General features: G+C 40.1%; 1 protein-coding gene across 1 annotated transcript; it reads left to right on the top strand.

Moving 5' to 3' along the window:
* Positions 1-2,357: 2,357 nt before the first annotated feature.
* On the top strand, positions 2,358-17,556 carry LOC114461244 (rho family-interacting cell polarization regulator 1-like). Its single transcript, XM_028443197.1, has 17 exons — positions 2,358-2,519; positions 7,196-7,241; positions 7,548-7,681; positions 7,812-7,890; positions 7,998-8,021; positions 8,100-8,153; positions 10,069-10,218; positions 10,341-10,404; positions 11,034-11,077; positions 11,174-11,299; positions 12,269-12,417; positions 12,498-12,606; positions 14,988-15,575; positions 15,651-15,946; positions 16,484-16,592; positions 16,673-16,763; positions 16,845-17,556. The coding sequence occupies exons 3-17, from the start codon at positions 7,590-7,592 to the stop codon at positions 16,919-16,921; spliced, it is 2,052 nt and encodes a 683-aa protein (XP_028298998.1). The 5' UTR covers positions 2,358-2,519; positions 7,196-7,241; positions 7,548-7,589; the 3' UTR covers positions 16,922-17,556.
* Positions 17,557-17,575: the final 19 nt, after the last annotated feature.

Genomic DNA, 17,575 nt, shown 5'->3' with positions numbered 1-17,575 from the left:
TATTACACACAAAACAGATTAACCATGTTATTTCATGTATTAATGTACAGATTGATCATTACTTTAAATACTGGCATGAATGTTGATAATGTGGCCCTGTGACATTTTTGTGGCCCCTGCTGTGATAAAAGTTGCTCATCTCTAGTTTGACACAAACTTATTGTTGGCACATCTGTGTCTGTGTTTGTTGTACTGACCACACTGACATGTTGGAGTCCTGCTGGTTTTAGAGGTGGGAAACCTTCTGCAATACCTGTTGATGTTGATGCAATGCAGGGAGGAGGACCGTTAGCTATTAGCTAAGAGTTCATAATAATTAGTTATAGTGTGTTCTCTGTGGAGCTGTTTTTGGCCCTCTGCAGGCACCGTCCCCCCCCCATGTGTGGCTGCCATTGTTAACAGTGGCAGATTAATAGCGGCTTCTCGGTCCCTCCAGCTGCAGGCAGCGTCCTGTTATAGAGGAAGTCTGGAGGAAAAAAAGTGCCACATGCTTCCCCTCCACAGCCGCCCCTCCCGGCTCTGACTGACGGACAGTGGGCGGCCGCGGCTCAGAGGTTTAAAAGCCCTAAACCTGCTCAGAGGAAACCATTAGCGTAGCCTGTTTTTAGGCTCAGGTCTGTGTGTTATCTTCAGTCCACTCCATCAGAATCACTTCCCAGCGCTGTTTTCACTCAGGAGTCACGGAGAGAGACATCACTGTTGCCACAGCAACTAGTGAGAGCACGATTTCCGCCCAAATGTGATTTTTTTTCCTTCAAAATAAAACAAGGCATGGTTCGACTTAAACTTATAATGGGCCGAAAGGAACATTTTTAAGTTTTCTCAATTACTCCCATGTTGCTGAGCTACAACTTTTATTTATTTTGTTTGTTTTGATTTACTTTTACTGTTTGTTTTTTTTTTTTTTTTTTTTTTTGCTGATTTTCCCGCTACGTACACGTACATAGCGGTTTAGGTTTAGGGTAAGGTTATAACCCAATATTGCAACAATTTTTAGGGTTTGGTTTAGGGTGAGGTTTAGTCTTCGTCACGTGACCTAAACTGACCAATGACTAACCTATCACGTGACCTAAACTGCTCAAATAGGGGTGCTGCGTACGGATAGAATATTGGTTTATTGATACGGCAACCGTACGGATAGCTGTGGCTCGTGGCTATGGTAACACACAAGATGGCGAACTACAGAATTGTGGAAAATTCATGACGTAAACTTTTCCCCCCATTGTGTCTGCATTTGTCGTCAGAGGTTTTATGTAGTGCAATCTTTTTGTGAGAGCTATGCATGTTTTATTCTTGTTAAAAAAAATTATTTAATATTAATACATGGACTGCATCTAAAATCACCGATATAAGCTCTCCGATAAAATTTTCCACTCCAGCATTTCTATCCATAGGTGACTGTGGTTCACACTACAACAAAAATAACCTACTGTTGTTGACTATTGTTCTCTGTTTGAGTAACATCACTTGATCAAGCCTTTTCTAACATTCCACACTACAAAATAAGTAATACAAGTATGTATGATTTGTGATGATATTGTATCAGATCAATATCTATCGCCATTAATAATGATACAGTAGGTAAAAATGTATGGGCTATTTTTGAGAAATAGCAATAAAATGTGTTATCTGGAGCTGATCCAAATGAAACTCTGTGGGGTAATTGTGGAACGAGCTCAATAAAACTGAGTCAAATTTCATGAAGCTCGATCAATTAAGAACCAAGATATGATTGGAAACGGTGAGCGATATGGATTTTTCTAGTTTTGAAACTTACCCAGAGTCAGTATATTGATCACAAACATTAGACACATCTAGTGGTAACTGGTGACATCCATTGGAGGTCCTTGGTGCCCTAAATTGGTGAAATAAAAAAAACGTCTTCAACATAGAGAAAAAGATTCATTTCATTTCATTCAATTTATTTATTCAGCACATATACAAGAATAAACACCATTAAAGGTGCAAGGAGAGAACAAAGTCCAAAGGGCTTGTATAAAAGTTCCACCCATTTCAATAAACATATACAATTTAGAATAAAGGCTAATAAATAAACACTTGTAAAATCAGGGGGAAAAAATGCACAATTCATCTTTGATATATGAGGAAAAATAATATATAGACAAAGTACACAAAAATCTGTATCAAAAGACAATGAAAATATTAATTGAAAAATCAAAAAAGAGATACAAAATTAAAACATATATACATATAATCACACACCCCTATACACATGCAAATAAAAACATAAAAACGGATTGGGGTTTATTTCCAAGCATGTTGACAGAAGCAGCAGGGTGGTCTTCTCTCTGGTGTTGTGGGGCTTTTACTGTGAAGGCCAAGCAGGATCACAGGAAGTGGTCTGTGGTGTGTGCAGCAGGTCTGACTGTGGTCACAAGAAGCTGAGAAAGCCCGGAGAAGGACAGCGCCCAGGATAACTGTAAACCTCCCAAAGTGCTCGGCCCGCCGCTGGTCATGGGACCCCGGCCCTCTGCTGCGGGTCGGAGGGTCCGTCGGAGGTAAGACTGAACCCTGGTCCACCTCCAAGGTCACACATGCTGGGCTTTTTTCTCTCTTCGCAGACACAAGTCCGTCCGACTACTAGTTGCCTTAGATGTGGGAGGCTTTATGTCCTCCAGCGGCTCTGCTGCTCCCCGTCCCAGTTTACCTGCTGGGTTTACTGGATCTACAGTAAACTAGAGAATGGGTACTTTCATGGAGGGTGGGGGTCCAACCCTGAGTGGACCCTTCTTCTATTTGTGGCCTGTGGTGGTCTGCGGGGGTTTGGGTGGGACGTGGACGGGAGGGAAATTCTGTCTCGATGGCGTCTCGTAAGTTTTTGTTGTGTTTTTGGGTCGAGCTCCATCACCAGGCCCGCGGAGAGAGGCCGGAGCACGGCCGGGATGAGTGCGTGTTGATCCGCCTCAGTGGCCGCTGTTGCCCGCTGAGGTTAATCCAGTAATCTGGAGCAGAGGTGGCTGGGTTTGTATTGTAACATTATCACCCTTCATCCTCCTCATCCTCCTCCTTCACCACAGGGGTAACAGTAGGGATGAACCCCCAACACCCCCTAAACCTAAGCTACTTTACAACTATCCACTAATCACTATTAGTGATCAATATTAGTGATTAGTGGATGGTCTTATAAACATCATGAAGCTCTTTTCCTATGCTTTCAAAGTTCAGTAAAAAGTCATCTTTCCCTGTTATGATTAAGAATGGAAGGAAAGCCATTAGATGTGTGTGTGTGTGTGTGTGTTTTAATTATTATTATTTTAAACAATATTAGATTTTTTTTGCAGGTATCCAATATACCAGTATTTTACAGCTCATTAGACCGATAACCAATCTCGATATTATATTATTCATAATATTTAACATTATTGTGCCCTAGTTTGAACTTCTACATATTAGAGGTGTCCCGATCCGATATTGATATCGGATATCGGTCCAATATCAGCCAGAAAACGAATATCGGATTTTATCGGACTGTATCTAAAATGTCTGATATATATTATATTTATTCATATGTAGAATACTGTAGATATTATGTTGAAGGTTAAAATGTAATAAATAGGTCAGTTTTTCCTCATACCTACTGTTGCTGACTATTGTTCTCTGTTTGAGTAACATCACTTGATTAAGCCTTTTCTAACATTCCACACTACAAAATAAGTAATAAAAGTATGTATGATTTGTGCTGTTATCATATCGGATACATTTAGGTATCGGCCAATACTCAAGGCCGTGATATCGGTATCGTATCAGTAGTGAAATAGTTGTATTGGGACATCCCTACTACATGTACTTAAAATACAAAATATCTAAGAAACCGACAATATCTAAGCAATAACTGACATCAGTCCCATCAGGATCTAAACTTTACATTTCCTAGATATTGTGACCAATTTCTATTCAATTAATAGATGAAAATTTAAGGATTTTGTAAGAATTGTGTTTTTTTTTTTTTTTATCAGTTTTAACACTAAAAATGACTGCAATCATGCGATATAAGCACCAAGAGTGTTGAGTTTCATTTACGCAATGATTCATGCTTTCTCTTTATTTTTTTACTTTCTCCTGCGGGCCTAATTGGATGCTCCAAAGGGCCAGATTTGGCCCCTAGGCCATGAGTTAGACACATGTAATCTAGTCTCTGCGGTAGAATTAACTAAAATAATTCTTCTGTATCCTCTTTATTTTGTTGGCCCACTGGCAAATTGATTCATAAGACAAAAGCTGTAAAATGATGTAACATCATAGTAACCATTCTCTACTACTCGCTTTAACTTAAACATGTCATATTTATTCATGGCAATTGTTTTTAAGCAAAATAACAAAGGTACTTGCAGCCTATCCCACTTTAAAACACTACCTACTACTTACCGTTGTTGTATTTGAGTGGTAAAAACTGCATTTTTTTTAACAAGCTTTATATAAGGATAAACCCAAACAGTTTAGAAATCGGTAAATACAGTGAATAACTCTACTTTGAGATGGTTGAGTGCCTCGTACCTCCGTTGATTTACAAGCACTCCTGCACTTTGCTCTTTACCAACAAGTGGATGATGCTTAGTGACGCCTCTCCACGGGCGATGAGGCGTCTACGTACCGTATATGATGTCTATGGGTTGATCATAGAAGCAAAGCCTGTTATTTTATTGGTTAATTATTAGGGATGTCCAGATACAACTTTTTCATTTCCGATATGATAACGATATTGCAGCCTTGCGTATCGGCCGATACTGATATTGATCCGATCCGATATCAGCATGAATTGTACATACCAATATTCGATATCAGATCGGGACACCCCTATTAATTATATTAGTGGAATGGCCGATGTCTGATACTTGATTAAAGTTTGTCCCTTTAATGAAAAACTAACCATAGGAAACTAAATGTATAAAATATCCAGGGATTTACATTTACAGCATTTTCTTAGAAGCCTTTTATTACTACACATGCACTCCACTACCTGTTAGTTCATGTTGTTGTAAACCTGCTTTGCATGCAGTATTCACTTTGGACCAAACTATGGTCAACCCAGTTCAGACAAAGTTGGGAGTATGAAATTATCCAAGACGTCTTAGTTTCTAATCATTTTTTTTTTGGCAGTTTGGTAAAATAAAGGGCCAAAGTCATTTTGCCAAACAGTAGTTGTTTTTTTTTTTTTAGAAATATTCCCAAAACTAGATTATCCTAATATGAGCTTTTGATTTGTTTATGTTGTGGGTGGATGGTGGAAAAAAAACGATCGATTAAAATCAGAAAATCCCTCTTTGTTTTCCAATTGTGTATTGAAGCACACTGCCCTTTTTCCCCCTGATATATTGCTTTTATTGCTTTTAGGTCATCGCTCCTATTATAAGATTTTAGGTCATGAACTGAACTCCAGGGGAATAATAATGTGTTGGTGTGTACACAGTAGGCCAGTCAGGCAGAATACTGCTGTTAAACTTGTAATTAAAATGTTAGAAAATGGGACTTAATTAGTTTTAATTGTTCTAAAATCACTTAAACTTGTTGTTATTCATGTATAAATGTAAAGTTATGCTACAATTCTGTGTGTGTTTGATAGTAGTTGATCATTGGGCCTTTTCAGAAGTAGATCACAGATCAAAAAAATGTGTTCGTCCTTGGCTGAGGTTCTTTATTCAGACAGAATTTATGAGTTCTACGTGGCACAGCCTCTCTTTAGTTTTATCTAAGAACTACAGTGATTGATCACAACTGTCATACACGTGTCTTTTCTCACTGTACAGATCTTGTTCGTAACCAGCTGATCTGCTGATGGGTTATAAACGGAGTAATTGGTTATATCCATCATCAGCCAACATGGTGAATAAATCAATGCTCTTCACTGACTGAAAGTGATCAGATGGTGATCCATGCAGCTTCCTGACTATGGTCATATGTGTTTGTTCCTGCAGCGAGTGCATTTATGGTGATTTTTGTGTGTGGGCGTGTGCATGTGTGTGTATGTGCGTGCGTACAAACCAAAATCCAGTCTTGTGAGTTGATTTAGGAACAGTATCGTCTTTGTTTGCTCGGCTCTGTTGGGAAGATTAATCCAGCTAATGTTCGCTAATGTACTGAAAGGGATAAAGGCACATCCAAGCGAGTAGAAACCACCGATTTATTATTATTAGCTCTCATAATTATCAGTCTGATTGAATCCTACCGAGTGCACGTGTGGCTAATGTAAGTGTAGGAGTGTTATCTCACTGTGTTATTATGATGATTGCACACTTTTGCAGTAAGCCTGGTTCTTCCTTCTTTTCCTTCTAAGCCACTCAATGTGGTTTTTGTTTGTCTCTATAGTTCACTGACAGTAAAAAAGGCACCTTTCTGTGTAGCCGTGATCTTTCCACTAATCACACGGCTGAGTGGGTTGATCGGTTTAATCGTACCCGACCGTATGAACCCTAGGTCCACAGAGAGACAGCAGGGTGTGTGCTTCTTACAACTATTATCCCTTATCTCATATCAACAAGGCTTTGATTAATAATGAATCCATAATCCGTGCATTTTAACACCATTTAACAGATGGATCAGATCAATCCATCGATTCCTCCTGGTGTGAACAGGTTTCCCGTCCAGTTGGAGGCTTTTAATCCGAGACAATGCAGAGCAGATGCCACCTGTCTTCCATGTGTTGTTTGCCCATCCACAGATCCCATGTGCTAATATGGGTTTGACTTCAGTTTGACAGATTTAGTTGACTGTAAGTCTGTAATCTCTGTTATGACTGGATTAGCTCAGACACGACCATCTCTTCCCGGTAGTTTCCACTTCCACGGCTCAAATCTGGGCTTCCGTAGAGGAGCACGGGTCCGTTTTCACACCCTGACAGCCTCCCAATGGTTTGATAGTGTTAGGCTGAACCTCTGTGTAGAGTTTCCTGTTCAGAGTGGGACTATGAGACTTCCTGGAGAAGGGGGCGGAGAGGGAAGGAAGGGGAATAGACTACCAGTCATCCTGATCTCTCCTCTGTTGTTGGCACAGTTTGAGCCAAGCACTGCAGACCAAGTGAGGAAGTGAAAGAGTGCTTTGAGTCCTTGCTTCTGCTCTTTTGTGACCTCCTTTAATCACCAGAAATGTTTATAATAACAGAGTAAAATCTGTGACAGACACTGAGAGGTATGAGGCGCAGACATTTTCTCTCCTAATGCCTGTTTTGGTGTAATTACAGGACATGTCCTTAAAGCCACTGCACTGATCACCTCTGCACTCAGCAGGTGAGTTGGGATTTTTGTAATATGTTAAGATTTCCTTAGAAAAGAATTTGTAAGGATACATCAAAGCAATCAGTCGATGCCTCTGAGGAAGACTGACAGTTGGCAGTCGAAAAATGTCAGGAGATCAAGGAAAATTTCCTGAAAAAAATTGTCTGAATAAATGAAACCATAACATAGTATTTAAAAAAAGAAGACAACATGAACTTGCTGGAGTTATGTTATTTTTCTTAGTTCTCGTTGGGCTTTGACTGAAAATGGTCCTTGTTCTGATGAAATATACTGATTTCTTTCTCCTGCTGCCTGCAGCTCTGTTTGATCCCAGAGAAACGTGCCTTGTAAGGAAGCAGGATGTTCACAGGCTCCACTAAACTTCCCCCTGCTAAAACCCCGCAGCCCGAGCGGCTGGATGAAGTGTACGCCGCCTTACGCCGAGGTTTACAGTGAGTAAACACATCCCAGCCACTGTTTGCATTGAATCCACTGGACTGCTGCCAACAGGAGCATCAGCATGAAAATGGCAGCTATTTAGCATTACATTAAACGCGATTGGGGGCTTGTTTTGGTCGCCAGGTCGTACCTGCAGGTCCACCAGCTGGAACTGGACAGTTTGGGTCAGCAGATCAGAGAAAACAAGAGAAACGGCCGCTTGGTGAGAGCTTATCTGGTCAAACTGGTCACACCAGTGTTAGCATCTTTCAGCATCAGATAGTCTGCTGCTGCTTTGTGATTTTAAAGGGTTTTGATCTTTCGTTTCAGGGGTCTTTGTATGAGCAGGATAAGGTGAGTTTCATTCACACCTGCTGTGTAATGAACCCTTTGGTAACTGGTCCCATTTGATGCATTTCATCTTTGTTGCAGCAAGTCAAAGCCATCGAGAGGTTCATGCGCCGCTTGGAGTTCCACCTGAGTAAGGTGTGTGTTTACACGTTGAGCTTTAAATGCTCACATTTGCTTGGATTTAATTAAATGGTTCCCACTATTGTTAACTCTGACGTATCAAAAGTAGTTGTACATGGATATTTTTAGCATCTTATATTTTTTAAAGCTGCTGGAAATGATAAATCACTTTTTTTATTCACTCTACCTGTTCTCATCCACTACCAATGCCAGTGTGACCATAAAACACTGCCAAAGGGACATTTCTGCTGTTTTCACGGATTCAAAATTGTTGACAAAACAATGGTAGATATTGATATTTTGGCTGACATGATAACACCAGAGTAAGGCCTAAAAAATAGAGTGATCGCATATTTTGGGGAAACAATAAACAAAGCAGAACAAAAATTATGTGTATAGAATCACTGTCTTCTTATCTGGAGTAGAAACACACAAAAAATCACAGTAGGAATGAAGCAAAATCACTTCCGAGAGAAACTTTTCTGCTTTGGTGCCATCTTTGCATTCTTCTACACGACTCCAAATCCCACAATGCAATGCGCAAAACTTGTCCAACTACATTTTTGTGTTTTTAAGTATTTTTGGTAGCGATGAAAACAAACTTTCGAGCGTCAATTTCAACCTTTTGCATATTTTAACCTGTATAAACAAAGGTTATAAATACATACAGTATATACTGTATATATATATATATATATATATATTGTCGGGCTGTAGTAAACCAAGGAAATGGTTGGTCGAGACTATGGCACACGTAGCAATTAATCGACCAAAAAAAAAAAAATCGTAGATTGAATGAGCAGGTGCAGAGAACGACGAGGAGCAAGAAAAAGAGAGACAAATATTTTGTTTTGACATTTTGTGGTGCTGATTTGCTTTTAAACACAGGCCATTTATGATATGAACCTTATTCAAGCTTTGACCAGAACCCGACAAAGTAAAACTGAAACCTACAGGTCCGACAGACATTAGGTATTTATATCAGAGCCCGACCTGAAACCGACCATTAAAACCTATTTTTTCCTCATACAAATTACATATTGTTTTAGTGGTAAAATTGCTTTTATTAATAAACAACTGTTAATGTCAACATGAGATCAGCGCACGGGGGAACAAACACACGTCAAACACAGGTGTGCCCTGTGGCGTCAGAGACAGCAGTGGATCTGTTTACATCATCCACGTATCGAATATAATGATAATCCATGTTATTGTGCAGACAAAGGATTGATTCAATAGTGGATGCTTGTGCTTCAAGCCTGTCTTCATTCGTGCTCTCTTCTCTGATCTACTATGGGGACAACACACTGACAGCTGAAGCGCATTACTTTTTTTTTTTTTTACACAGCTGTTGCTGGACATAGAATCATGTTTAGACATTAAATAAATTATATTTGATATTTAATCCTAATCACCTACTGTATATAAATTTTTTAAACGGTATTGAAACTGATACCATTGCTGGTGGACCAATGAAAATCTTGGTCGACCACGACGGCATTGACCAATTAGTCGACTATACAACCAAAGTTGGTAGCCTTAATATATTGTCCCTCTAGCAACTGGTCTTAGATTTATTGATCAGTGAGGCTTACATTATGAATTTATCTGTTAATTATTTTTTTGTGTCCTACAGCTTTAGGCTTTCTATGTGCACACTCAATCAGCTGCAGGCAGAAATGTGTCTCAGTACAGCTGTAATAAATATTTTCTTTAGAAAAAGGAAGATGGATGCAGACAGAAACACAGCTGATGGAAAGCCATCTGCTGAACAGAGTTAAATGCTTGGGCTGTTTGTGTTTCTTTAGGATCAAACATAACTGCTAGTGTGTGTCTGCACCTTCAAACCGTAAACGTGACATTAATGACAGCTTTCCTTAAGCAAACCACTAAGTGACGCGCTTTAATTTGCTCTTAATGTCTTCTCCAGGTTGAGGAACTCTATGATGCTTATTGCATTCAGCGGCGTCTCCGTGATGGAGCCAGTAAGATGGTGGCAGCGTTCAACTCGGCCACAGGCAGCAGGGAGGCCAGGGAGAGCCTGAGTGAGGCCAACAAGGGCTTCAGGGAATGTACGGAGGTCAGTGCCCAACTTTAAACGCTCGACTAACAATTACAGCAGCATCAAGCCAAAGGAAAACACACATTGGATGTGTTGACAAAAGGACAATAATGGAGGAGGTTTTCTGCATTTCTTTGCAGCACATGTGCTCGCTGGAGAGTGAGTTAGAAAGCCAGATGGGAGAGTTTCATGTGAAGATGAAGGGTGAGTCACTCTCTGTTCACATGTGACTTCCCTAATACACAAATTAGGACTGGGCAATAAATCAAGAATCAAGATATATTGAGTTTTCTGTTTTGGCGATATAGAAAATTACGATATCGCCTATATCAATTATATATATTCTTTTGTATATCATTTTGTATTAAAATACTGGTTTTAGGAGTTGCTGCTTTTGCTACTTCTCAGAACAGCATTAAAAGTAGAGTTGGATGGATTAACGAGTGCGTCCTAACCCAGACCTTTTACTAAACAATCCACACTACAGAATTCACTCACACGTGCTGTCCCTTATAGGGGAAAAAAAAGCCAAAAGTAATAGATATTTTGCAGCTGTTTGTTAATAAATTAGCCTGTGTGGCATTTTGCATTAGCGAGTTTAACCCAGAATAGTTTTTCTGGTCAGACTTCATTTGAATTAAAAACAGAGATTTATATCATATATCACCGTTTTGAGAAAAATATCTAGATATGAGTTTTGGTCCATATCGCCCAGCCCTAACACACACACACACACATACACTGTATCTGTCTCTAACACACACACACAGACACATCTTACTCTTTCTCTCTCTCTTTCTGTGTTTGTCCACTCTTCATTTCTCACACATCAGGTCTTGCTGGATTTGCGCGGCTGTGTGCTGGTGACCAGTACGAGGTGAGATATACAAGCACACACCTGTGTTCAGATCCCTTTTGGCGTCCTTGTGTTTTTTTCAACCAGTATGATCACACTTCCTTTGGGCCCTGGCAGGTCCTGATGCGCTACGGTCGGCAGCGATGGAGGCTGCGAGGCCGCGTGGAAGTCAGCAACAAGCAGATGTGGGACAGCGAGGAATACGTTTTCCTGCCTCTGGTCACAGAGCTGCTGTCCATTAAGGTAACAAACACAACAGGAATTCAGATTCAGTTTGTTCTCACACATATTTCCAATTGTTTGTAATGTTAAAGGTGAACCCAACACATAACCAATAATTTTACCAGGGGTTGGGGTCAATTACATTTTTAAATTACAATTGCACATTCAGTTATCCATGTTCAATTACAACTAAATTATGATGATGTTGACTAGCATTTTTTCCAATTACAATTAAAATTATTATTTTCCCCTGAAAGTCAATTACAATGAATTACAGTTACTGAGCTTTTATAAATAACCTTATAAAACTTAACCTTCCTATTGTGTTAGCATCTTTTATGATAACGGGTCAGTTTTGACCCATGTCTTAAATCAGCTGTAAAATACACAAAAAATATTATAATCATTCAATTTGCTTTTCAGTTCTTTGCTTACCTTGGTAGGCTTCCTTATCCATGAAAATATAGGTTTTAATAATTTTGATTAAATTATTCTTTTTTTTTTTTTTTTTTTTTTTTTTAATGGTAAAACTGTCCCTTAAGAGAACTGACAGGTAAACTTTATATGAAACATATTTGAATCATTTTAACTATGTATTACTATTAAAATTCAATTACGATTACAACGACAATTTATTTTTTCAATTACGATTACAATTATAATGATGTCCGAATTGTAATTAATTCCCAATTATGTGATTACAATTATAATTTATCCCTATTTCTTTAATACGGTAAAAACAGGAATACATTTTAGTAAAAACCCTTAAGTAATCCATATTTAATGCTTTAACAATGGGATCAGAAGAACAGTGTTTGTGGTGTGTGTGCAGTGTTCAGGCACTACCAGTCACACAAAGTAATCGCTCTTTATCCTCACAGGAAGTGAAGCTTCACGGTTTCTCTCTCTCTTTCTGCACCTCATACATTTCCTTTGAGATCACTTTGCTCTGCAGTGTTACAGCTCTGTGTCTACTCTCTGCTTGGTCAGGTGACTGAGTTAAAAAGCCTGGCCAATCACGTGGTGGTGGGCAGCGTCTCGTGTGAGATGCTGGATCTGTTCTGCCCGCTCCCTCAGACGCTCGCCGTGGACATCAATGACCTGGGCACGGTGAAGCTGAACCTGGAGGTCACCTGGAGGTAATCAAAGCCCTTTGGTTTCAGACGCCTTGTTTTTATCTTCAGGAACATTTCTCACTCCGTCACGTTTTCCTCTTCAGTCCGTTTGATAAGGACGACCAGACATCGTCCAGCAGCACGGTTACCAAACGACTGCTGTCCAATCAGAGCCCTCCTGACACGCCCTCCATGCGGGAGCAGGTGTTTTATGTGAGTCACATTCAGCCTCCTCAGATAACAGGTGCACTTAAAGCTTCTGTGGTCCACAGTTGACATGAAGGCTCTTTAACAGGACAGCTGTTCTCTTTAGTCAACTACACTGACAATATTTGCCTTCTATCCTAATGATCGCTGTCGTTACTGTCATTTCACTGGCTTGTTCTATTTCAGCTGCTCCCCTGCTGTGTGTGTAGTGGTAGCTCTGATGTGTGTGAGGGTCTGGGCCGTGCGCTGTGTGTCAGAACATGTGGGTGTGGAAACGGGGCGCCCGCTGCCAGCAGAATGACTGATAGTGGTAGCAGAGTGGGCTTGTATGAGCGCAGCTGTGGTCCTTGTAGCTGTTTGATAGTGGTTGAGTAGAACTCCAATCTGTCCCTCCTCTTCCTCACCACGATGAAGAGCATGCCGCGGGGCGGGACCAGACAGAGCTACACGTTGATGGAGGCTTTCCAGGACGTGATGACTGGCAGGGCGGCGACTTTACGATGCCAACGCAGCAGTGCGACTCCACAGCTCCCGTCCACGCAGTCGGTTTGTTGGACGTAGCTTTAGCTGTAGTGTAGTTCACAGATGGAGTCACCACTGTCAAAACTCATATTTTTATACGATATAATTCTCGGTCATTTTAATTCAAATTCTGGGTTAAATTTAATGATACACAATGCCACACAGACACATTTATTAACAAACCAATGCACAAAATGTGCCGCTTTTGACTTTTTTTCCTATAAGGGACAGCACGTGTGAGTGAGTTCTGTAGTGTGGCTTGTTTAGGGGAAGGTCTGGGATAGGACGCACTCAGAAATCTATCCAACTGCTTTTAATGCTGTTTTGAGAAGCGGCAAAAGCAGCGACTCCTAAAAAAAGTATTTTAAAACAAAATGAGCTATAATATATATATATATATATATATATATATATATATATATATACATATATACACATATATATATACATATATACACATATATATATACATGTATACATATATACACACATATACATATATACACACATATACATATACACACACATATACATATACACATATACATATATATACACATATACATATATATATATATATATATATATATATATATATATGCAATATTGTAACTTTGTAATATTGTAATTTTCTACATCGCCAAAATAGAAAACTTGATATACCTTGAATCTCAATATATCACTACGCCGTACTGTCAACCATGGATAATCTGTCCAAACAGAAATCTGATTTGGTTTAGATGTGAACAAATATAAAAAGTCTTTAACTAATGTGCTGCGAAGCTACAAGTTAATCTCTTTCAAAAACATTAAAAATGTACAAGTCAGTCTTGAAAATGTGGAAGGGAGCGCTGCTCAGTGAGTATGAAATGTAAAGATTAAATGATTATCAAAGGTATCAGATATGAGGCAGCAGCTTTAAACCCCCTTCAGATGCTTCAACGGAATGCTCAGTGACAGAGTTATATTTATCGAGAGGCATTTTTAACCACTTCCTTATCATTTATAAAACACATGGAACTATCGAATGTTTACCGTCAATGTTTAAAACAGAGGAGCCTAAAATGTATCTTTCTATAAATGGCGAGAATCAATGACTCTGATGCATCAGAGAAAAGACTATTATTATATTAAATTATTGTTGTTGTTGGAGCAATACAGGAGTATATTTATATGGATTTATTTTTGTCTATTTAAAAGATTAAAATGGGTAATAAGTGGTCTTCATTTAAAAAACAAAACAAATACAAGCTACAAGAAGCTGAAATTCAAACGTTATCTTTGCTGAAGTTTTTATCCAGAATCATTTCCTGTGAATTAGAGGCACAAAACTTCATTACCACCAGAGGGCGCTCAATCTTAGTTCATGTTTGATTCCGTTTATACAGCAACAGAACTAATATTCTGACAAAATTTAGAGATAAAGTACCTTTTCTATCTGTTGTTTTGTTTTCATAGTTTGTACTTTGAAATATTCAGTGGTGATGCTTTTAATTTTAATATAAGTAATCACTTTTACTGAATTTATGAAACGGATGATTTTATTTGTAATTTTTAAACTTTTGATGATTTATTATACACTGCTATATTTATTTTTTTCTTGTAGTAAGTGTAATAGTTTTTTTTCTTACAGTTTTGAATTTTATGTTGCATTTTTAGGAAAAGGCTGCACCTGTTGCATGAATGAACTGTAGCCATTTTTATTCCTGAAATCTAAACCACAGATTTTTAAATTTTACATTTACTGTCACTGTTTGATTGGCTTTACAGTTCATGTTGAAGCCCTTTTTGAATGTGATGAATGAATGTCAGTAAGTTGATGGTGTGAGGTGTGAACTCATCTGGTTCTGTGTGGTTCTGCTCAGTCTCTGCTGAAGCGTCAGGGGGAAATGGAGAACGGGACGATCTGGTCCAACTCCTCGGAGTCCTCTGACGACTCGTCCAGCCCGGCCCTGGCTCACCACGCTCAGAGGCTGACGGCCTCCAACATGCTCCACACCACCCTGACCTCTCACCTGTCCTCCACGCCGCACAAGTCCAGCGCCTCCACGCCATCGCTCTCATCCAATCAGGAGGAGGACGAGACTGAAGCTGGGGACGTTTTCCCGCAAATGGACGCGGTCAACGGCCATCTTCAGACCTCCTGCTCTCACAGTTTGGTTAGCGGGAGCAGCTCGGACTGTGCAGCAGCAGCAGACACAGTGTCTGTCCAGTCAGAGGAACTCTCTGAGACGTCAGCAGAGCTGAGCTCCTCCTGCCCCGACGTCTCCATGATGCCTCCTGAGACGCAGCTGAAGGAGGATAGCGTGTCTGCAGAGGATCGTTGTGAGGAATCGTCAGCTCGGCCTGAAGCAGAGACGGAGGAAAGAACCACTGAAGCTGCAGAGCAGCAGCAGGTGGAACAAAGGCCACCAAGAACCCAGGAGCTCAGAGAGTCAGAGGAAACTCAGACGGTCAGACACACAGAATTAATGTAATTATGAATCATCTCACTTCAGACATATTAATCCTACATTTTGTCTCCTCAGGTTCCTTTTCCTACTTCAATAAGTTTCACTCAGGAGGTCGAGACGGCGCTTGAAAGTTTCGACTTTCTTAATTGTTCTGACCTTGAGGAGAATGAGGAAGATGAAGAACAGCAGGAGGAGGATGAAGAACAGCAGGAGGAGAATGAAGAGGAAGATGAACAGCAGCAGGAGAATGAAGAAGAAAAAGTAGACCAGCAAAAGAAACTGGATGAGGACCAAAGCCAAACAGAAGAGGAGAAAACAGACAGAGCAGAGGAAGAAGAGGAGAGAGTAGAAAACATCTTCTGTGCAGTAAGGTGAGTGACGTGCAGCAATTTGTTCATCACAATAACACAATCCAAGATTTAAAGCTTTACATCCACTGCACTGATGGGATGACATTTTAATTTCATTCTAACATGTTTTACAATGACAATAAAGATTGTCAATAGTAAATATTCTGATCTATTTACTGTGAATAGAGGCAGTTAAACTAAGGCTGAGGCTTTGCCTGAACTTTAAGCCTTTTATTGTTAACAGTAGCCTTTGTTTGTGATGAGGGACACAGAAAGTTTGTGTACGTGTGATTTAAAAACACCTCATTCAGAAGGATTTCAGTTCAGAATCAATGCTTTTCCCGGCACAAGTGTAGTCTAATTAAAGGTAGAGTAGGAGATTTTCAAAAACTAGCATGATTTTGAATGTAGCTTCACCAACGGCTCCACCCTTGCTCCTTTAGGTTAAATGTCTGAAGGGGTACATGACTGTGAAAAGTTCGGGAACCCCTGCAGTGTTTGACAAAAAACTCCATAAATTGTGAAAATATTTACATGTTTTTTTGTGTGTCCTTACAGTGAGGAGGAGGATGATGGTGATATTGATGAAGAGGTGGTGGATGGTCTTGAGATCCTGATGGAGGCTCCAGAGGGATTCAGGAACTCTGATGAAGACTGTTTATCACAGGTAAACACGTTTCTTTTGAAGGTGCGACAGAGTTTAGTTTTGACAATTACTTTGAAATAAATAAGCGTAATCATTTGTAGGAGTCGAGTATTGGAGACGTGCAGGAGATCGATCCGATTGATATTTCTGAGGTTCAGGAGGTGGAGCAGCCGAGTGAGGAGAAGGATTGTGGTGAGAAACGCACACAGAAAACAGGTAGTTTGTTCTGTGACAGCCAGGGGCTTCATTTATGCCCTGGATTTTGCCTTTCAGGAGCAGGAACACAAACACCACAGGATCAGGAGGAGTGTGCTCTCACCCCATCCCCTCTGGCCACCGCCGTCCTCTGATGACGCTGCGGAGGCCACCGCCAAAGCAGCTCCACCCACCCCACAGTGCCATCGCTGTCTCAGACTGTGGACGTTCTACTTCCTGCTCAGACAAACAGGCTCTTCCACTGAGGAGGGAATCTGTGCTTTCAGAACCATGAACACGCACGTCTCCGTGGATAAATAAGCTTTTACTTGGATTCTAGCAGTAATTTTAACCTCATCATTTTTTTGGATAAAGTCGTTTGATCTTTCAACACACGCATCGCTGATTGCTGTCATTGGTCCGGTTTGCTTTTCAAATTTATCAGTATTTGTGGATTCAAACCTATGAGGAATTTGTTTTAAGTGTTACTCAGCGTGTGTCACATGGCTCTTATTGTCGGATAATGGAAATTCCTGAGCATCTGATGTTTGATAAAAGACACGAGTCCTCCCCAAACTAAGACCCTGAGAACTAAGCGGACCGCCTCATTTCAGACAGAGGTCCAAACCCATTTCAAGGATCTGAGCGATGAGTTTCTGTCCAATTCAGCCTTTCAAACAGTTTGCAGTGTGGTCCTGTACGTAAGCCTGCATGTGTCGCTGCCTCACATTAGCAGCATGTCTGTTAAAAAAAAAAAAAAAAAGCTGCAGTGTGTCATCAACATGCTTTACGTCTTTATTTCATCAGCC

Source organism: Gouania willdenowi, chromosome 3 (assembly GCF_900634775.1).
Source record: "Gouania willdenowi chromosome 3, fGouWil2.1, whole genome shotgun sequence".
NCBI classification, from domain to species: Eukaryota; Metazoa; Chordata; class Actinopteri; order Blenniiformes; family Gobiesocidae; genus Gouania; species Gouania willdenowi.
The sequence above is the reverse complement of the archived record's forward strand: the minus strand, read 5'-3'. Positions and strand labels throughout refer to the sequence as shown.

Coding starts and splice junctions, on each gene's coding strand:
- LOC114461244 (XM_028443197.1), top strand. CDS start 7,590: ATGTTCACAGGCTCCACTAAACTTCCCCCTGCTAAAACCCCGCAGCCC. Junction 12,607..14,987: donor TGCGGGAGCAGGTGTTTTAT/GTGAGTCACATT, acceptor GGTTCTGCTCAG/TCTCTGCTGAAGCGTCAGGG. Junction 16,764..16,844: donor GAGTGAGGAGAAGGATTGTG/GTGAGAAACGCA, acceptor TTTGCCTTTCAG/GAGCAGGAACACAAACACCA.